We start from the raw sequence: 22,119 nt of genomic DNA on the forward strand, positions 1-22,119 counted from the left end.
GCTCCGGGGAGGTTAAGTGATTTCTCCGATGACAAAGAGCTTGTCTGTAATAAAGCCAACTTTGAATCCAGGCTGCGAAGTGCAACCGCACGTCTAACCCCTACTCTGCACGCTCGCTAAGCCAAAGACCATTAAATCTCTAACAAAGGTTCGGTGTCTGCTCATCCAGTCAGAGTGTAGACACGGTGTCTGCCCCATACGGGGCAATTGGTGGGTAAGATTTCTCCCTCACAGACATGACCCTTCGCACACAGTGACAATCAGAGCTGAGTAAACTCAAGCCAGCAGAGATGCCTCATGTAGAGGAGATGGCCCGAGAGGGAGAGACACAGACACAGGACAGTTCTTTTCCTTTAATACATTTCTGTGTGCCACAGTGAGGAGTGAACCCCTGGGCTGCCGCTTTAAAACATACACAGCACCTACGGACTGGTGTTCAAATACCTTGGCCCCACGCTCATTTTCCTTCTCAAAGATTTTCTATTAAGGAGTTTGACTGCACAGTGAGCTCAGACAGCAAGGGGTGTGCCTGGAGCCCCCAGTGTACAGAAGGCTGGGAAATAATTAAAAATCAGAATATACTCCAATTCAAAACCAAAAGGCATCCCCATCGACGCCCTTGTGAAAATCGTGTGAGCTGACAAATTAATGAGCCAGTTGCCTGGGGTGAAGTCTGCCCTTCACCTGTGTAATTACCAAGAAACGAAAGCGACATCGGTGTGTCCTCTGGATGAGCAGAAGGTAGTGATTTCCGGCCATGAGCGGAGTCACGAAGGACGCAAGAGCGCTAATGCACTGGGGCCAAGGCAGGAACAGCCCAGGCCCTTGGGTCTAGGAGCTTCCAACTCCAGGGCAAGCAGGCAGGCAGGAGACACAGAGTGATGACCCCTCCAGACAGGGACAGGAGGTGAGGAGCGTTTACTGAAGGAGCGCTGTGTACCGCCCCCTGGACCGGGCATTTTATATATATTTTCTCGCTTAATGCCAGAATCATCCATGGGCTTTTCTGCTTAGATGGGGTGACGTGTCCATGGTCCAGCCTTGCTGTACAGATGTGACCGCCATTACCGTGGCTCTCAGTCGGCCACATGCGAGGGACACAGACAAGACCATCCAAGAGCAAAAAAGGAAACTCACTACCTTAACATTTTGGCCTGTTAACCTTACAGTCTTTTTTCTCTATAAATATTTTCTGTCCATTTACCAATACGGGCTTACGCTGCATGTGTTGTCCAATGACGCTGTTACATGGCCATTCCACATTCCTGTCCAGTCTCACTCCAGCACTTACAGAGCCCACAGCTGGAGGGACTCCCATCCACCCTTTTTATCAACCCGCACTTGTAAGATGTCTAGGTCCCCTTTAAGCTCCCGTGTTTTAAAATAATGTTCTGCTGAATATTCTTATAGACCGAGCACTTGAAAAGTGATGCAATTTTTTTTTAAAGGTAAAAATCTAGCATGGAAATTGCTGGATAAAAGGATAGACACATTTTTTTTTTAAAGATTTTATTTATTTATTTGAAAGACGGAGATCACAAGTAGGCAGAGAGTCAGGCAGAGAGAGAGAGAGAGGGAAGCAGGCTTCCTGCGGAGCAGGGAGCCCGATGCGGGGCTCGATCCCAGGACCCTGAGATCATGACCCGAGCCAAAGGCAGCAGCCCAAACCACTGAGCCACCCAGGCGCCCCGGATAGACACATTTTTAAAGTCCAGTTTATTGAGACATAATTCACCTACAGCAGAACTGGGCCTTTTCACGCGTACACTTTTTTTGATTTTGGATGAATGGCATCGGTCACTTGATCGGTCACCGCTGCAGTGATGTTCTGTAACACTTATTAGTAATTTAAAGCTTTTGATGCATATTATCAAATTGTTCACTAGTAAATTTACACCTATTCCCACCTTCTGTCATCCTGTGAAAGGTGAACATTGGATTTTATTCTTTTAAGAAAAAAATTTAAGATTTCCCAATTTGGTAGGTGAATGCTTCCATCTTGTTTCATTACATTTATTTGATTACTAACGAGATGGTGTATTTTTTCGTGTTTATTTTCTGGTTGTCTTGTAGTGTGAATTCGCATTTATATCATTGGCTTATATGTCTGCCAACTACTTAATTCCACTCTTTCTATTTGTAAGAGCTGTTGGGGGCCGGTAATCAAAGAAGTGATTTGTCGTGTTGCAAATGTGTCTTCTCTTGCTGTTTGTTTTTGGTTTTTTCTGGTGTTGGTTATAGCTTTCCCACCTCCAGTAACATTTCCATAATCTCGCTACCTTTGCTTTAGAAGACTGCACCTTGGAAAGTGATCTTCATAAAGGCCTTTCCCACTCCATGATTATTTACATGTTTGCCAATTTCCTAGGAAAGAAATTGACCTAAAAGGTAGTGTAAGCAAAAAGATGAAATGTAGCATATTTAATCTTTAATGCATCGGGAATTTATTTTCGCCTATCACAAAGGATAGGCTTTGTCACCCAAATGTTGAGCTGATTGTACCAACCCCTTTTATCCAATAATAGATCTTCTCCTCACTAATTGGAGAAGTCAACTTTGATAGATATTACATGGACATTTAGTCAGATCCGTGTGCTGAACTTTTCCATTCTCGTCTACACAATGTCTTCTCTTTTTCTGAGGAAAAGAATAGGCGCTATTTCCCACAGTTTTAAATACCATAGTTTTAGAATATGTTTTAGTATCTGGCATGCCAAGGACTGGTTTTCATTAACGTCCTCGTTCAAAATGTTCTCTCTGGGCCTAATGGTTCCAGATAAACTTAAAACCATATCTAGGTTTTTGTTGAAATTTCATCGTAGATCAACTTGAGAAGAATTTGTGTCTTTATAATAAGCAGTTTTCTGAGGATCATGCTACATCACTCCACGTGTTCACGTTTTCTATTTCTCAGTAAATTTTCGCATCTTTAGAAACAAGGGGCTCTGTGGGTTTTGTGTATGCATTTATCCCAGGAGTCATGGGGTGGGGGGTGGTTTTGCTGCCGTTATTCACAGCATTTATCTTTTCACTCTACTTTCTAACTGGTGGCTCCAATTTATAGCATCCTATGTATTAAATTTATCAAAAGCTATTTTTTTCTTTTTTTCAAGATTTTATTTATTTATTTGACAGAGATCACAAGCAGGCAGAGAGGCAGGCAGAGAGAGAGAGGGGAAGCAGGCTCCCTGCCTAGCAGAGCGCCTGATGCAGGACTCGATCCCAGGACCCTGAGATCATGACCTGAGCCGAAGGCAGAGGCTTAACCCACTGAGCCACCCAGGTACCCCTCAAAAGCTATTTTTTAAAGATTTTATTTATTTCTTTGACAGTCAGAGATCACAAGTAGGCAGAGAGGCAGGTAGAGAGGCAGGCAGAGAGGCAGGGGGAAGCAAGCTCCCCGATGAGCAGAGAGCCCAATGTGGGGCTCGATCCCAGAACCCTGAGATCATGACCTGAGCTGAAGGCTCAGGCTTAACCCACTGAACCAATCAAGTGCCCCCTCAAAAGCTATTTTGATAAAAACTAGTTGCTACAGTATTTTTGTTTTTTCCCCTCAGTGTACGCGGGAGACAGTGAAGTTATTTGTAAATACTCACAAGTTTACCTTCCACATTACATTTTAGTTACATATTGACATGTGAATTTTAAGAAATCAGAAGCAGAGGTCACCCGGCTGGCTCAGTCAGTCGAGCATGCAGTTCTGGATCTTGGGGTTGTGCATTTGAGCCCCACGCTGGGTGTTAGAGATTACTTAAAAATGAAATCTTTTTAAAAAATAAGAAGTGGGTTTTAATACAGTACCTTACGATGATCCTTGCAATTTGGGAATAAATAGTCTTTGGAGATGTATATTATTCTTTTAGCATTTTACTCTATTTTATTTGAAATATTTCTATCTGTAATCATTAAATCCTGTTTTCTTTAACACGGTATCTTTGCCAAGTTACGATATTAGGACTGGGTGGTTCTCATACTGCAAAATTGAGAGCCTTGCAATTTCTTCTCTACTTTGGCACCCTTTAATTGGCATAAGCCCTTAGCCTTGCTTCCCAAGTGGACCCAACTCACCTATCTCATCTGCTCAAAGGCTTTTGGAGGAGGTTCAGCCAAAGCATTGGCTTAAAGCCCTCTCTCTCACTCAGTATCCAGCATTTGTACTAAAATCCCCACATTTATTCAACATTCTGAGCGTCAGCAAAACGCTAATACATCTGTCTTCTTAGACTAGGACAAATTGTAAAATAAAGATGAAAACAAAAATCTCCCAACACCGCATTGCCTTCGTTTCTCTGGATTCCATGAGCCATTGGCAAACACTTAGGCTTACATCAAGTTTACTGCTTCCAGTATGGTGTTCAAAAACGGACTCACCCCTGTGCAGAGCCTGCAGACATTTCTACCCTCGATGTCCTAGGACAGAAATGGACGTAAAAGGTAGAGTAAGAAAAAAGATGAAACGTAGCCTATCAGTTAATTTTCCTGGAGCCCAGCCGGACCCTGGGTGACGACACCAGCGTGCTTCAGAGGGTATAAACACGGTCCTACGTTCTCATCAAGGCTTCCATCTGAGGCGCGGGACCTGCCCTCTTCCTGACGGCTTCCACCCGAGAGGACAGGATAAGGCCGCGTAAATTCCAGGACAGCCCCTTGGCCTTCGGCCCACTCAGTTACCGCGACAAGGCTAACAGCGCTGTCTTTTCCTTTTTCCTTTATGCAGGACGTGTGTGTCAAGGCTTACCTCGCCCTTCGTCACCACACAAACCTGCTGATCATCCTGTTCTCCATGATGCTGATGACGGGAATGCCCCAGTTAACCAGCAAAGAAGATATTGAATATATTCGGGATGCCCTAACCGTGGGGAAGAACGAGGAGGAAGCTAAGAAGTATTTCCTGGATCAGATCGAAGTCTGCAGAGACAAAGGGTGGACGGTGCAGTTTAACTGGTTCCTGCATCTTGTTTTGGGCATCAAACAAGGAGAGAAGCACTCCGCCTAATTCTCCAGGATAGAACGCAGAACCAGTGCGGGTCCTAGAACTTTAGGTCAGCACGTCCGTCATCAAACTCGGATCTGAAAGGTAACAGGACATCGTGAAGGTTGGCATTTCAGAAAGACAGACCTGTTCCTAGCTGGACTCTTCGCTGCAGGAAAATACTGGCATGTCACATTGTCTAAGTCACGTTGGGTTTTAGGCTTATGCCCAGGTTTGTTTTTTCTCTCATTCGCCTCAGTGATGTCGGAGAACAGTCTAAGTTTAAACAAACTAATTACTTCCTCGTGGTGCCTGCTGATTTGATTCTCTGGTCACTGAGTGCTTCTCGAGAATAATTGGTGACATGTCTTTTCATCTGGGTTTACCCTCAATTTTGGTTATTCTTGCATTCCTCAAGCCTTTGAGAGAAAATGATGTTATCTCTGTACCTTTCTCTCATTCCCCAAAGGACACTTCCAAACACCCGCTCCTTGTCTGTAGAGGTTAGTGATTTGCTGAAAGCAAAGGCGAGCTGGCCTTTTTAGTGTCTCTTATAATTAGGGTCTTTTTCAGCATACAGTTGAGACGCACGGACACACTGGAAAACCTGAACCATTGGACCCTGGCCCTCCCCTGTGGGTCTGGCTGCAGGGTTATGAAGAGAGTAACAGAGATAAGACCCTTCGTCTCAACTCCACCCAAGAGTCAATGGTCAAGTACAGTTACACCAGCCTTCACTAGTGGAAACAGGAGGAAACTAAAGGGACCCCCCCAATATTTTTTTAACCTTTTAATCTTCCTCCCTGCCTCCCTTCTTCCTTAATGGCTAACCCTCCAACAACTTGTTATCCAAGTTGTGATATCCTCAGAACAGATCTACCTTAGAATTCGAACAGTAGTTGAGAAACAATTTCTCCTCTAGGGTTACTGAAATTTTAGGTACTTCTTTGTAGAAATGTTTGGAGTTTTTGGTTTTTTGTTTTTTGTTTTTTTAAGTATATTAATAAAGAGGACATTCTAGGAAATAGGGGTTCGTTTCCAAATGCCTTAATTTTAAATTTTAGCCTAAGCAGGATTTTTTTTTCTTCTTTTTCAATGGAAGAAGGTCTTTGAGCTCTAAACAAAACATCCAGTTAGGAAACACACTACGTGATCTGGCCATCTCTCAGTTTAGAGGACTTTGAAACTCTGACGTATTCTTTAGATTTCCTAGAAGCTGAAATGTCTTCTCTAAAAACCATTTTCATCTCCTAAATATTCTATACTGGAAGCGTTTAACCATAGAGAAAGATCGTTAAATTATTTATAAAATATTTTAAAACTACCTATAGTTGGTACTTTACCTAGAAATAACTCTGGTCACAGTGCGTACATTTTTACATGATCACTTCTAAATAGATACTTAATTTAAAATTTTTCTGAATAGATGTCTGTTTGACTTCAGTGGAGCCCAAACTTTTCTTTTTGTATATGCAAAAGCCCTTGAAGGTATATGCAAAAGCCCTTTGCCTGGCTCACAAGGGGTCTAGAACGATCTCTTCCTTGACAAGCTATCCTTTTAAAATCACACTCTATCCTCCTGTAGAGAGAACCATGCCCTGTAATGAAATGTTTAATCCTGTCTTAATGGAAGATGGATGTTTTATGACATTTTTCCAACAACTGTTCCCCACCATTCTTTTGAAGAAAAATAGGAAGAATGATGCTTTCTAATTCAGAAGAGGCTGTATTCATTATTCTTATAAAGAACAGACAAACTTGGCCTTGCCACAGATTCTGCTTTTTATTTAAATTGCTGAAATAATCATCTGTGACAGAAGAATCACAGAGGAATGTGTTTATATTTAGCTTACTGGCACACGGGCACACCTATTTTCACTTCAAACGAACAGGTTCTTACGCTGGTACACATCACCTTGGGCTTGACTCCTCCATATTTCGCTGAACTTGAACTCTTCAGACTTGCCGATAAAAATCACCTTTACGTGTTTCCTTCCTTCGTTCCTCCCAGGGCATCACATGATCCACAACTTTTACATCTTTAAAAACGTTCTAGAACGAGGGCCCGCTCCTCCTGGGAGGAGATTTGGGGGAACGACCCACCACTCAGTCTTCCCTGACAGATGAAAACAGAGATTACAATTCAGAGGATTCTGGCCAAAGCAGCTTTTGTGTGTGTCTGGGACTGGCTACGTAATTTGCAGAGCCCAGTGCAAAATGAAAACGTGGGGGCCTGCCACTCCAAAATTAAGAAGCTCAAGACAGCAAGAGAGCATGGAACCAAGCCCAGGGCTAGACCGTTCACAAGCCCATGAAGCTGAAACTGTATATATCTGAATAATGGCTTTGGTGCTCACTTTTCCATGTGGACTATGTGCGAGTTCCAATAAAGTGCCCAGATCAAAATGTTATTTCTGTTCTAATTAAAATACCTCATCTCTATGGCTGTACATTAGGACTTCAAACACTGACCCATTGTTTTGGACTGGAACCATGGCCACTAAAAGTAGCACAAAGTAGGTGTTCGAGCCCTAGCCCTCTAGGACTGTATTTGACTAGCTTTGGTGAAAGTGTAAGGGAGTGCAGACATTATAGATAAAGTATGGAAACCCCGAGAGAAAACTCTTGACTTCTAAAAAAATATTAAGTATATATTTTACAGGAGATGAATTATTTTTTTAAAGAAAGATTAGATATAGGAAATCTGCAGGAAAATTTGGAGGCTGTGAGTCCTTTGTAAATGGAACATATTTTTGGAAATGAGCCAAAAATGATCAAGGAAGTAAATTTCTGGAGTAAATTCTGGTATTTGGTAAACCTAGGCTCTGTTTGCCATGGCCATGAAATAAATTGCCAATTGTGTTTTATGATACCAAAAAAAAAAAAAAAAAAATGGGGTGATTTTTAAGGGTTCTGCCATCTTATTTCTGTTTAACTCAACCTAAAAATTCCGGTCAATAAATGTGGTTCTAGTCTGTGTTCTTGCCTGCGTACTTGTCTGCACATTTGCAAAGACTCATTTTTAGGACAGATGCTGGGCAAACCTAGAGCATGCTACTTGGCAAACAAACTCATTCAGAAAGTTGAGACATTTCCTCTTCCGGGATGGTCTAGGTCTCCCCAATTGTATTTGCATCTTAATTGTTGAATGTAAATTCAAATGAAAGAATTGACATCTTGTGTTCTCTGTACACATCTTTTCAATTTCTGAAAGGCCAGAGATGCCTGAGAGTCAAATTCTTTAAGAAACCCATGGTGGGGTGCCTGGGTGGCTCAGTGGGTTAAGCCGCTGCCTTCGGCTCAGGTCATGATCTCAAGGTCCTGGGATCGAGTCCCACATCGGGCTCTCTGCTCAGCAGGGAGTCTGCTTCCCTCTCTCTCTCTCTGCCTGCCTCTCCATCTACTTGTGATTTCTCTCTGTCAAATAAATAAATAAAATCTTTAAAAAAAAAAAAAAAGAAACCCATGGTGTTCCCACAACATACTAGTCTCTATGCTAAGGACTGGGAATTTGAATATAGAACAAAATCAACCCAGCCTCAGTCCTTCCAGGGTCTATAGTTTGCTGGCAATAGCAAACACTTCAAAATGGGGAGGGTACTCTTGTGGGTTGAAATGTGTCCCCCCAAAAGATATGAAGTCCGAACCCCTGGTATCTGTGAATGCAATTTTATTTGGAAATAGGTTCTACAGATGTAGTAAAGTTAAAATAAGGTCATAACGGTGGGTCCTGACCCAACAGGACTGGTACACTTAAGAGAGACTGTAACAGAGGTAGAGATCATAGTGATTTAAGCCAAAGAACACCTGAGGCTACCGGAAGCTGGAAGAGATGAGGATGAAAGCAAAGCGCCCTCCCCTAGAAGCTTCCAAGGGAACACAGCCCTGCCAACCCCTTGACTTCACCTTTCTAGCCTCTAGAACTGTGAGAGAATAAACTTCTACTGTTTGGAGTCACTCAATTGGTGATATTTTGTTATGACATTGCTAGGAAACTAACAGAGTGTCAACAATCATCAGTTTTGTGGGGGTTTCTTTTTTCAGGGCTGGGGGGTAGAGACAGTTTATGTAAGTAAACTTGATATTTGATATTCTCTGCTTTTACCAAAAAGATTCAACTTCAGGCAAAATACGTGACAAAGTGCGAATATACTTAATATATAAAAAGCGCTAATAATTCAATAAGTAAAAAATAAGCACCTTATCAGAAAAAAATATTGAATTCACCAAAAAAATGCACATGGCCAATTAGCATATGACTGTAGACCCCAAATTACTGTGGATTAAACAAATTCAAATTAAGATAAATTGAGCTTCTTTTCACCATCAGATTAACAAAGAGTGGCCAAACCTAGAGTTGATGATACTTGGGGAGAAAGAAAGCTCTATCACACTGTTGAAGGCAGAGCAAATTGATAAATTTATGCATGGCATTTTGTCAAATTTTATCAAAATTAAGAAGATATTTATTCTCCGGCCCCTCAAGTCCACATCCAAGAAGTTATCCTTTAGCAATTATTGGACAAACGTGCAAAGACTTAGAGGCAGAACTAGCTACGAGCTTTCTCTCTAATACAACCCCAAATTGCAAACAGCCTGAATTGGTTAAGTCATACTCATAGAATGGACTACAGTGAAGACCCTGAAAAGATAAGATAGATGAAAATATATTGATGTCCATGTAGATCTACGACCTACTGAGGAGTGAAACAAGGTGGTTATAAGCCAGTATTACAGTACAGTTCTAATCAAGTAAAAATGGAAGTTTGTAGCAACATAAAAAGGCTGGGAGAATATATTCACACCAAACTGTCAATCGTGATTTTTTTTTGACCTTGTGGTTTTTTTTTTCTTTTTCTCTTGAGCGTGACTTGATAGTATCTGAATTTTTAATTTTTTTTAAGATTTTATTTATCTATTTCACAGACGGAGATCACAAGTAGGCAGAAAGGCAGGCAGAGAGAGAGAGAAGGAAGCAGGCTCCCTGCTGAGCAGAGAGCCTGATGTGGGACTCGATCCCCGGACTCTGGGACCTGAGCCAAAGGCAGAGGCTTTAACCCACTGAGCCACCCAGGCACCCCTGAATTTTATAAAAATGGGGGAGAAAAAGTCTTTTAATTTTGGAAGAACAATACAATCTGCATAATAATCCTGCCTTTTCACTTATACCAAGCCTCACTAAAAGTTCAGAAAATGTTCTCAAAAGAAAAAAAAAAAATCATGTGAAATCAATAATTATCGAGTGGTGACATGCGAGCTGTTGCCAGAACCTTCTGGCATATAAATGACTAGGTCAAGGTTTCCTGCCTCACTGTGATCTTTTGCCCCTGTGCCCACACCGAACTCTCTAGCACACAGGTGAGGTCTCCTTGGAGGTGCAAACCACCTCATTGTCCCTTCTCAGGAGTGTCCAATTTTTTTTCTATACATGCACTCATTAGTACAAGTCAGATCTCCCTGCCTGCTCCTTTGTAGGACTTTTTCCTTCTGGGATCCAGCTTCTGGGTCTGGGTTCAGAATGCACAGGTCACCTGATTGGGAGGATATAACAGGGACAGGGGCACGGCCAGGAATACAGAATCCATCAGCAGCCCCCCAGCGACACTTCTCGGACCTCACAGCAGAAGGACAGTCCTCTAAGAAGTTTTATACTCAGAGATTCAACCTCAGAATTCTTTTGATTACACTTAAGTGTTGAAATGGGTCCCTACTCTCTTCAGAGATGCACACCCCCATCCCCCGATTACCCCTGCCATTTCCAGCCACGTCCAAGGTTGTGGCAGAACAGCATCTCCCATTACCAGAGGTGTGTGGTGGCCAGAGCCACAATGGTCCCCAGCATCCCCACCCCCATCCCTATGTCTTTTTTTTTTTTTTTTTTTTTTTTTTTTGGCATCATCACCAAACACCTGTTCTATAAACTAACCCGGGCCTCCACTGGGAAAATCCCATGACCATAAACCACTGCCAAATCCCTGACCTCCCCCTGGCTCTGCTCTCCTCAGTCCATGGTTCTGGAAACCAGAAGAAAGAATTCCTCAGTTTTGCAGCAACTCATTGCTTAATAATCGCTCATCGTGGCAAAGCACATTCTGCAGGAGTTGGACTCTTTTCATTTACAGAGATTGAAAGGAGTCTGAGACTTGAGATACCCTGATGGAATTGCAGGTAAGTGTGCGTGTGGCTGTAGAAGCAGAGTGGACCGGAAGCCAGCGGTGTAGGGTAACCCACATCAGAGTCTAGGCCAGATGCCATAGGAGCAGTTTAGACGAGGCGAGGCAGTAAACACAGCATTGGATCCTTCCAGATTCAGTACAGACTTCCACTTGAAAGACTTGTCTAATCTCACTAAGCTTTGGCGCTCTCCTCCGTGAACTGGGAAGACAGACAGGAGTGCCTCATTCACAGAACTGTGGTGCGGATTAAATGAAATCATCAAAGTGCAGCTGGAATGTCTGAAGTCATTGTTCAACGAATGAAAGCCATCATTTCCATGCTCCTGCTCAAGGCTGAAGAAGCTCCAGAAATCAAAACAAAAAGTTCGAAGGCAACACACTTGAAATGTGACTTCTCGGAGTCTTTTAACTGGTGGAAATCTGAACAACTTTCTCAATATGTCGTCTTCCCAGAAGGACTTCAAAGGAGAAATACGTCAGATACCAAGGATATCTTTTAAATAACATCCTACGCTGACGAGTTCATCTAATCAGTGCTCTGGGCCTATAGAAAGCTAGAGGACCCAAAATCAATTCAGAAGACTCCTAACTCTTTTTGTTGTCGTTTGAAGCAAAATTTATTTATTTATTTTTAAAGATTTTACTTATTTATTTGAGACACAGAGAGAGAGTGCACAAGCAGGGGGAGTGGCAGTCAGAGAGAAAGGGCGAAGGAGGCTCCCTGGCAGCCCCATGAGGGTCTCAATCCCAGGACCCAGGGACCAGAACCCAAATGCTACTAATTCCTACTTAACATTTTCTCCCCATCAACTTTACAGAAAGTTAATTTGTATAAAATTCAGCCATTTAAATATATAATGTGGTGAGTTTGACAAATGTACACATACAGTATCTACTACCACAGTCAAGAGGCAGTCCAGTCCCATTCCAGAAAGTTCTGTCAGGCCTCCATGCAGTAAGTTTTGGTCCGTGTCTCCACTGAAATGCTTTGGGTCACTGCAGTTTTGCTTTTCCTAGCACTACACAGAAATGGAACCGTGCCATAATTGGTCTTTTGTGCCAGGCTACTTTCACATAGCATGATGCTTTGGAGATTCATCTAGGATGCCTAAATTTAAGAAGGCTCACTCGCTGGACAGATTCACGCTAGTTCACTCCAGAGCCAAACGCCAACTTTCACGTTCGTCCACCATCTCTGACAATGCATGCCGGTGGTTCCTGTTCTACCTTAGATTACAGATAAAGACCTTTCCTTCCTCTTCCCTTGTTGGTAATACAAGACAGTAGGTGCCTTCATTTCAAGGGCTGATTCTCAAATTAGTGCAGTGATAGATGGTAATATTCTCCACTACTGCTGAGGGGCAAGCAAGGAGCAGCGCCAGCAGACAGAGGAGCGTGGGAACACGGAGGTCATCAGAGAGTCTAGAAAAGGGACCTTCTAGAGCAATATTTCTGCAATGACCTTCTAGAGCAATATTTCTGCAATGTTCATGTGCACGCAGCTCACCAGGCATGCCGATTCTGATTCCATAGGTCTGGGACAAGGCTGGAAGGTCTGCATATCCAGCAAGCTCCCTGGAATAGCTAATGCTGCTTGGCCCCAAACTACACTTCTCATAGCAAGGTCCTAGAGGACACAAAGGCAGATTCTGTGGGCTGGTGGGGAAAGTCAAAGCTATAGGAGGCTGAAACGTGTACCAACCTATGCTCAAGAAATACAGCTCAGAGACATGATTTTTCATCAATACATATATATACATCATCAATCATCTCTGTTTTTTTCTAACGGCATCTCAATTTTCTCATCCGTAAAATGGGCGTTAAACTATTTACTTATTAAACTAAGTAAGCCTCCAGTACAGTCCCCAGTGATCTTTGACTCCTGGCATCATCCCCTTGTGTGATCTCCTCCCCTTGAGTACAAACTGGGCCTTGCAACCTGCCTCTAACAAATAAAACAGAGCAAAGATGATGCGATGTCACTTTCAAGACGAGGCTGCAAAAGCCTGTGAGTTTTATCTTACCAGCATTCTCTAGCTCATTCTTTCCCACCTGTTCAGCTCAATGAAGCCACCTGCCCTGTCAATGAAGTCACTCTCCGGAGAGGTCTATGTGGTAACGAACCCAGGGAGGCCTCCGGCCCACAGTGTGAATGCTGTGAATTCTGCCAGCAACCACCTAAATGAGCTGGGAGAGGGGTCTTTGCAAGTCAAGCCTCTGAGAAATCCAGAGCCAGAGGACCCAGCTAACCTGTGCCTGCATTCCTGATCCACGGACACCGGTGAGATAATAAATGTTATGGCTTCAAGCCATAAAGTTTGAGTAATTTATCATGTGGCACTAGATAACTAATACATTTCAGAGTTGTCTCAAAGATTAAAAAGGACAAAGGGATTAATGTAAGTGAAAGAACTTAGCACAGTGCCTGGCACAGTGTCTGCTTGGCAATGTTTGTTGAATCTAAAAACAGCAGCGTCATAAACATCACCAGGATCTGTAAACAGCAGCGGTAGCCACTAATCTAAGAATACTTCATGTGTATAAACTCTGCTACTTTCAGCCTTGCCAGGGAACCTGCAGACCCGGAAGTTGGACGCATCCCTGTAAATGCCACGCGTGTTTTACATATTTATGCAGGTATCTCACTTCTATATGGTAAGCTTGTTGTTTCATGGATCTTAGGGGCATGCTCACGTACCCCAGCAGGGAGGAAGAGGAGAGAAGGGGGTCACAGGAACATCAGAGGTCATCAGAGACTCTAGAGACCTTCTAGAACAGAATTTCACTCTAGAAGAGGAGGAGGAGAGAAGGTGAGCGCCCACCGAACCATGACCTGTCAGGGGGCATTCCCACTTTTTTTTCTCATCCTCTCCCTCCTAGCTTCTAGTTGATTCAAAGATGCAAGTTCAGCAGCGTCCCTACAGCCAATGGAAACTGTTAAGAACCACGTGCCGGTCAGCCCAGGTCCAGAACCTCCACTCCAACAGCCATCAGAGCCCTTCACCAGAACTGGAAGCTCAAAACTCTATGATGAAAATCACTGTGAAACGTGTGAGAGCATTTCAGAGCGAGACCAAGTCCACCCTGTTTCACAGATCTCTATTCAGTGACCGCCCTGAGCTCCTGGCATTCAGCCCTCCGTGATCCCGGGAAAGAAAAATAAGTAGAGCGCCATCTGGTGGATGGGAACAGGCACAGTCACGCTTGACCATCCAGGAAACCGGGAGGCGGAGCATCATCTACTGCGCTTGCTCCTTGGCAGGCTTGGGAGTAGGGGTGGGGAGGTCAGGCTGACCTCTTGAGAGCGAAGACGGGTTGTGGCAGTATTGTAATAGAGGTGTAAACAGTCAAGAAAATACAAAGATGCCCAAAGTTAATTCTGACTCAGGGCTCAGGAAAGGCTTCTTAATGAAGGTAACATGTGCGTGTGGTTTTGAGGAATAAACAGGATCTTACCACGTGGGTAACAGCATTCCAGATGGGGTGAGAGTAGGTGCGGCCCAGACAAAGGCAGTGAGGTGGGAAAATGGGAGGTACGTCCAGAAATGCCGACGAGAGCGTCACCATAGGAGTATCGGCTGTATGGCAGCAGAGTGGGAAGCAAAGGCTAAACTGGGGATGATCATAAAAAGCCCGGGGAAAAGAGACTGGATTTATCCTGCATGTAACAGGAAAGCATGAGTACCTTTTAAGGACAGTAGGAATTTGGCCACCGTTAGCCAGTATGCTTTGGGCTGCCAGTGACTGAAACCCAATTCAAACGGGCTTAAACAAAAGAGTATATTGGTTCACTCGACTGGAAAGTGAAGAGGTGCCTCTGGCTTCAGCTGGTGCCAAAGAATAAGTGATACCACCTCTCAGTACTATTTCCCCCTTCTTGACTTCTTTCTCACGGGACTCTGTCCACACTGTGGCAAAGATGGCGGTCAACAGCTTAAGACCTACATCCCATGGCTAGGGTCTCCTGTAGGAAGAGAGCGCTTCTTCCCCAATTGTTCCATCAAAGGTCTGGGAGCTGAATCTTTCTGGATAATCAGCATCACCCATTACCAACGTAAATGCTAGGCCAGGGGAATGTAGTGCCCCTCTTTGGAGATTGAGTGGGTGGGGGAGGGTTGGCCCTATCCAAACTCTATTCACTGAAGGGGGCTGGATCCTCGGGAAAATTCAAGGGCTATTTTCAAAAGAAAGAGAAATAAGTGTAAAGCTGACCAAAAACAAACAAACAAAACAAACAAAAAAAAAAAAAACCACAGCAACTTGAAAACCAATACCCTGTCCATTGCAAAATAAAAGAGGAATTCTAGAGACAGTCTTTTGGAGAAGATGCAATACCGCCCCTCCCCCACCAAGGCCAGAAAGCCTCTGCAACAGACCAGGCAAGACAGTGGTGTGAACCAGGACACATCAGCACAGGCATGACAGGAATAAAACAGTGGCTCATAACCTCACACAGAGTACTGATGGGCCCAGAGGGAAACGTTTTAAGTGAATCTGGAAATCATGTGTGTAATCAATATGATTTAAGGGGTTCTGCAGTAGGAAGACAAAACTTAGATTTTATTGTGTTTCTACCCATGTGAAATGAGTTCAGGTTATCGTGGCTTATTTGTTGTCAGAACAAACAGAGGCTAAGATAACTTAGTTTGAAGTTAGATAAACACCATATATACAAGTCTACTTTGAAAAAAAAAAATTTACTCGTTTGCATTACCTGTGGACTCATATTTTTCTTCAATTTGCTTTAAAAATTAAAATAATTATCTAATTGCATTACAAGCACCATAAAAATTCCTAGCTATATATGTGGTATAAGTACTTTATTAGATACATGCAAATTTTAAAAAAAGTGCAGAAGACAAGATCTCAGGTGAAGGAGTTCAGAATGTGCACCCCAAAATATGCCACTTTGGCTTACTGATTATTTTTAACTAAAAGCACTTAAGAACCAGCAGATGCAAGAACGCTCCGAGCTCCCCTTTTCTATAAAAGCTTCCATGAGAGAGGTGCCTGTCCTCCCTGCATCAGGAAGAAAAGTACATTCTTATCCCCGGAGACTTGGAATTACCACCAAAATGGATCTGGACAAATACACAAAAATAACTCTTCTCTTTCCCTAGCTTCCCTCACCACTATATCTCTTAGTAACCTCTGCGCAATGTACTGTCCCTAACCCAGACCCCTTCATCTTGCCTTTTCTTCCCAAGTGTATCATTTCCTTATCTAAAAGATCTGAAAGCTTTCTGTTCTGGTCACTTCTTTGGGTCCTCATTCTCCCCTTCACTGTGAAAATTTAATAAAACTTGGATGCTTTTCACCGTTAGTCTATCTTATGTCATTGTAATTCCAAGGCCCAGCTGGAGACACTCAGAGGGCAGAGAATGTTTTTCCTTCCCTACACAGGAATCTAAACATAATTTTCATGAAGAAAGTGCTAGAGGCAGCGTGGGGTTGGGCAAAGAACATGGGGCTAGGGGGTGGGGGTGGGGGTCCTGATTCCACCCCAGGGCAAACCAATCAGCCCCCCTGGGGGTCAGGATTCTCATCTGGACAAAGAAAAGTTAGAGCTGGACTCTGCGGGATAAGGTTCCTTCTCCACCTAATCTGCTGTGTATTTTTGAACCAGAAAGTTCCCCTACACCCATAAGGCTCCCTCCCGGGGACAATTCTGAATATCCTGAACTCTAGACCTTTTCTGGTCAGCCTGTTGGGTGGCAGTTCTATAAAAAGTCTCACTGACACTTCCACCAGAGCCCATCACATGAGCATGAAGCAACATTTCTGTGCGGATCACCCAGCCACACCCCATGTAAGCGCATGACTAAAGCCACACACCCACCCCTCAGATGGCCAGTGGAGGAGGTCGGCGTCCTTGCAGTACCACAAAAAGGACACCTACCACAGCACCCAGGCAGTCAGAAATGACAAGACCCAAAACTCGGACCAGGGAGAGACATGTGGTAAAAGTTGATTCTAGCAAAGCGGATTATTTTATGAGAGGCCTTCTAATTGGAAGGAACAGAAAACCACTCTAACTTGAGAACAAAGTGGGATTTATTTTAAGGATATAAATCTGTCTCATAAAACCTTGGATCAAGAAGTACATCCAAGCTTCCCAAAAAAAAAAAAAAAAAAAAAAGGAACTAAAAAGCATCAAAAAGACTTTACCATCTCTCTCGCTCGCTCCCTCGTCCTTACCTTTTCTCCTCTGTGTGCTTGTGCCTTCCTCTCTCCCTGCGGAGCCCCTCTCCTCCCCTTGGTTGAGCAGGTCGTGAAGCACGGCCACATCTCAGCCCTCCTCTGGTTGGAACATCTAATTTAAACCTCCAGCATCTTTATGTTCCAATTCAACTACACTGAAGGTTATGATTGGCTCAGCTTGTCCACCTCTAGGCCAATCAGTTACGATCAGGGAGGCGGGGCCATGTGGTGGAAACATGGTTGCCAGGACCTACCCCCCACTACCCTGGAAACCTGGGCAAGGTAGTACACCAAGTTCCTGAAGATCTTCGGCCACGAAAGAGGATATGGAGGTGTAGAAACACTTCGGCCAAGTTTTCTGTAATTTTTTTCCTTGCTTAAATATTTCTTTGCATATTAGACAATATACAGAAAGACATCCTATTGTCTACATAGTCTAATGTACAGAGGATCTAACTGCGAAGACACAGCTGCTGAATCCGAACATGACTATCATTTCTTAGTACCCATCATACTAACAGAGAAGAAAAGCAATTCAAGCAACTGGAGTTAATCTTCCCTATCTTTCACCCCAGAGATGAACCCAGGTCACTTAATTCTCCCCAGCTGAGTATGCAGCTGACATTTTAGTGAAGGAAGCATAAAAATGATTTCTGGCTATGTAGGTGTGTTTCATGCAAACACTCTTCTTCAGCAGCTCCTGACTTCAAACGAGAACTCCAAGCACTAGCAGGCACGTTTAGTGCTTAATACGTTTAAGAAAAAAGAACAGGAGTTATATGGTTTCCCTGGAAACCTCTTTCTGAAGAAACTCACACAAGCACCTTCTCCACAAGCAGGATTCTTCCCCACCGGGCGGTTCACTAAAGGGTCAAGGCCAAGGCTCTGCTGGCTGGAGCTGCAGGAGCAATGGCTGACCTTGTTTTACTTAGAGTTACTTAGTATCAAGTCTCTCTTCACTACCTGCTTTTAGGAGAAAAGCCCCAGTGGCTTTTGGCATATCCAAGTCCTGGCTGATCCAAGGGAAGTGGAGGAAGTCCTATCATGTTTATCAGAATGGGTGATGGGGATTTGTCAGGGAGTGAGCGGAGATAGCTCATCAATTACTGTAAGGGATTTGAATCTGAATTCCCAATGCAGGCATGTTCAGATTCTAATAGAAATGACCTGGGGAAGAGCAGTGGAGATTGGTATCAGGTTCAAGGCCTTTTTCAATAGATTTGGTCTTTTAGAGTTTGGGGGAGAGGTTACCCCAAAAAAAGAACTATCAGATTTATAAAATGTTCTGGAAATTATTGATACCTTGATTCCCAAAGTGCCATGGGAGCCAGGTTGAGAATGATTCCTACCTATCTTAAAGGAATATTATGAGCCACCAGCTTATATAAGTAACCCCTTCTTCCACTGCACATTTCACAATCCTCCTGTTTCCTCCCCCTCCCATCTCCATAACAACCAGGGTTGTTATCAGAAAGAAATCAGCCTGCTTCTTTGACTTTTGTCTCTAATTTAGGATGCTTAACTTGGGAGGTCTACTTTATTTCTTTCTTGGGAACTCTCCACATTTTAAGGCATCAGGTCAATATCTTGGTTTCAACATCCTCCCCCACACCCAGCATCAATTGAGAAGATGCAAATCTAGCAAATCACACTGGGAAAGGGGATATCATTGTAAGATATGGAAGAGACTGCGTGATTCCTTTTAATAGATTAGGACAGGCAAGACAATTTTAATATTGACTAGCCTTGTATAGGCAAGGAAAAGCAATGTTAGCCAGAACAACACTCACTCCAGATTCCCGTACTAAGCAAAGCCTCCAAATTTCCTGGATCTCTATTAAAATATTATATTTATCTTAATGAAATATGTAAGGCACATTTTGGATTCTTGTAATATTTTGTCTTCACCAAACATGTCAATTGACTTGAGAATATTTTGAAGTGATACAAATCTGGATGGATATAGAAACTGCAGAAGAGAATAAAAGATTTTGAGACCTCTAACTAGACTTAATCAAATGAATAATATTGTGATAATTAGAATTGCTAGAATCCAAAATACTCAAATTAAAAGAAAATCCTCTCATGGACTTTCCCCAGACAGCCGCAGAATGTACCATGGACACTTGCAAATCTAATATCCAAGAGTTCAGGTACTGAAAGGCAACTCCAAAGGTCATTTTTTGTAGGAAGCCAACTTTGAACCCAAGCTTTGAGGCTCATGTGAGGAGTTGAGGCACTTAGCTAACGAGTGAGTCTTTCTGACCCATCTTATTCATATCTCCACAATTCTTCAGGGTGTATATAAAAGTATTCACAAATGCAATGTCAATGCCAGTTGTTTATTGCTTTGCCTGTTTAGTAGTTATTGATGCTATGCTTTTGTAGTTGGAAAATCCCTTTATTCCCTACTGCACAAAAAATTAGCCTGTGTTAGTCATTGGAAATTCTGTAGCAAGCAAATACATGTAAAATCTCTGTTCTCATGGACTTACACTGTGCAGGATAGATAGACAATAAACAAATGAGATAATTACAGATTTTCAATGGGTGTGATTAAGGCAATAAACTTGGTAATGTATTACCAAGTAAAGGCAGAAGGACTACCTTCTACATAGATGGGTAGGAAGAACCTTCTGAGGAGTTGACATCTGAGTCAAAATTAGAAGGAAGAGAGAATTGGGATGCCAGTACTTAGTTATTAGCTGTTGCTGGAGAAAATTAAGTCCAAATAGAAATAAACAATGCTATTTACCTGTTCCAGGAGATACTTAAGAATCAAAAGGCCTCAATGGGATGGATATGATAATTTAAATGCCTTTGAATTATGCATCTGCTTTTCTATGAGTTATTTCAGTCCTCAGGATGAAACAGAGCCACTGCTTGGCTATAATGTGTTATTCATTAGCATAATCTATTTAGAATGAACCGTATTTCTTGTGGATATTTTCTGTTACCAGCGTTAAGTGTTACCTTAGAATACAAGTGAATCAATCGTACAAAATTCAATCACATTTCTATACACTTGCAAGAAACAATCTGAAAATGAAATAACGGGAAAAAAACTCACTTACAATAACACATGAAAGAATAAAATGCCAAGGAATAAATTTAATAATGAAGTGCAAAACTTACACTCTGAAAACTACAAAACATTGTTGAAAAATGTTAAAGGAGATCTAAATAAACATAACAGATGCCTGGTGGCTCAGTCGGTTAAGTGTTTGCCTTCAGCTCAGGTTATAATCCCAGGGTCCTGGGATCAAGCCCCACCTCAGGCTCCCTGCTCATTGAGGAGCCTGCTTCACCCTTTGCCTGCCATTCCCCCTGCTTTTGCTCACTCTCTCTCTCTCTCTCTCTCTCTGACAAATAAATAAATAAATAAAATCTTTAATAAATAAACAAACAAACATTGAAGCATGATATTGCTTAGATTAGAAGATGTTATTGTTAGATGGCAATACTCCCTAAACGGATCACAGAATCAACACAGTCTTCCCCAAAATCCCAGCTGGCTTTGTTGTAGAAATTGACAAACTGATCCTAGTATGGACATACAAGGAACCCAGAATAAATAAAACAATTTCTAAAAGGAAGAACAAGGTTGGAGGACTCACATTTCCCAATTTCTAAACTGACTACATATCAATCAATGGACTAGAACTGAGAACCCAGTGTGGAAATGGACATAGGATCTGAACAGACATTTCCCCAAAGAAAATATTACTCAATAAGCTCATGAAAAGATGCTCAATATCATTAGCCTAAATCAAACCCACAATGAAATACCACTTCCTACCCACTAGGATGGTAATAATCAAAAAGAGATTAAAGAGGCTGGAGAGAAGGTAGAGAAATTGGAACCCTCATACACAGCTGGTGGGAATGGAAAATGGCAAAGCCACTTTGGAAAACAGTCTGGTGCTTCCTCAAAAGACTGAACATCGAGTTACCATATGACCCAGCAATTCAACGCTTAGGTGAGAGAAATGAAAACCTACATCCACATAAAAACTAGTATAAAGTATTCTTGGCAGCATTCTTTGTAATGGGCAAAGTTAGAAATCCCCCAAGACTCACCACTTGATGAATGAATTACAATGTACAATGGAATGTTATTCAGCAACAAAAATAAAGAATGAAGTATTAATACATATTGATACTATGCTACCCCACGATGAATACTGCCAACAGTACCCTAAATCTATGTGAAAGAAGCCAGTCACAATACAATTATTTCATTTACATTAAATGTCCAAATCTGGCAAATCTATAGAGACAGAAAGTAGATTAGTGGTTAGCAAGGGTGGAGGAGGAGTGGTTGGGGTGCAAAACAGGGAGTGACTATTCATGGTCGTGGAATTTCTTTTTGAGGTGATGAAAATGTACTAAAATTGATTGTGATGACAGTTATACAACTCTGTGACTATATTACAATTATACACTTTGAATGGGTGAATTGTATGGTATATGAATTATATCTCAATAAAACTTTTATGGTAAAAAAAAAAAAAAAAAAAGCCGGAGACAATACCAGAAAGCATTGATGGTCCAGAAGATCAGAAGAGTCAACAGGAATTATTTATTTATTTGTTTGTTTGTTTGTTTGTTTATTTGAGAGAGGGCATGGGCACAAGCAGGGAGAGGCAGAGGGAGAGGGAGAGAGAGAACCTCAAGCAGACTGCCCACCCAGCAGGGGCCCATCCCACGACCCTGAGATCATGACCTGAGCCGAAATCAAGAGTCAGATATTTTGCCAAGCGAGCC

General features: G+C 42.5%; 1 protein-coding gene and 1 long non-coding RNA gene across 15 annotated transcripts in view; one reads left to right on the forward strand and one right to left on the reverse strand.

Annotated features, from left to right (window-relative positions):
* The window catches only part of PIK3CG (phosphatidylinositol-4,5-bisphosphate 3-kinase catalytic subunit gamma), a 32,965-nt gene extending 25,013 nt beyond the window's left edge, over positions 1–7,952 (forward strand). For all 14 annotated transcript variants that reach the window (XM_082691946.1, XM_082691947.1, XM_082691950.1 and 11 more), the window contains one exon: positions 4,721–7,952. In XM_082691946.1, the coding sequence (XP_082548072.1) occupies positions 4,721–4,999 (279 nt within the window). In that variant the 3' untranslated portion in view covers positions 5,000–7,952. The remainder of the gene's footprint in view (positions 1–4,720) is intronic.
* Positions 1,702–17,462, reverse strand: LOC309844765. The gene is made up of 2 exons (XR_014300891.1): positions 17,350–17,462; positions 1,702–5,073 (listed from the first exon to the last, which is right to left on the reverse strand). It is a non-coding gene; the product is annotated as an uncharacterized lncRNA (long non-coding RNA).
* Positions 17,463–22,119: the final 4,657 nt, after the last annotated feature.

Source organism: Mustela nivalis (assembly GCF_964662115.1).
Source record: "Mustela nivalis genome assembly, chromosome: 12".
Classification (NCBI taxonomy): Eukaryota; Metazoa; Chordata; class Mammalia; order Carnivora; family Mustelidae; genus Mustela; species Mustela nivalis.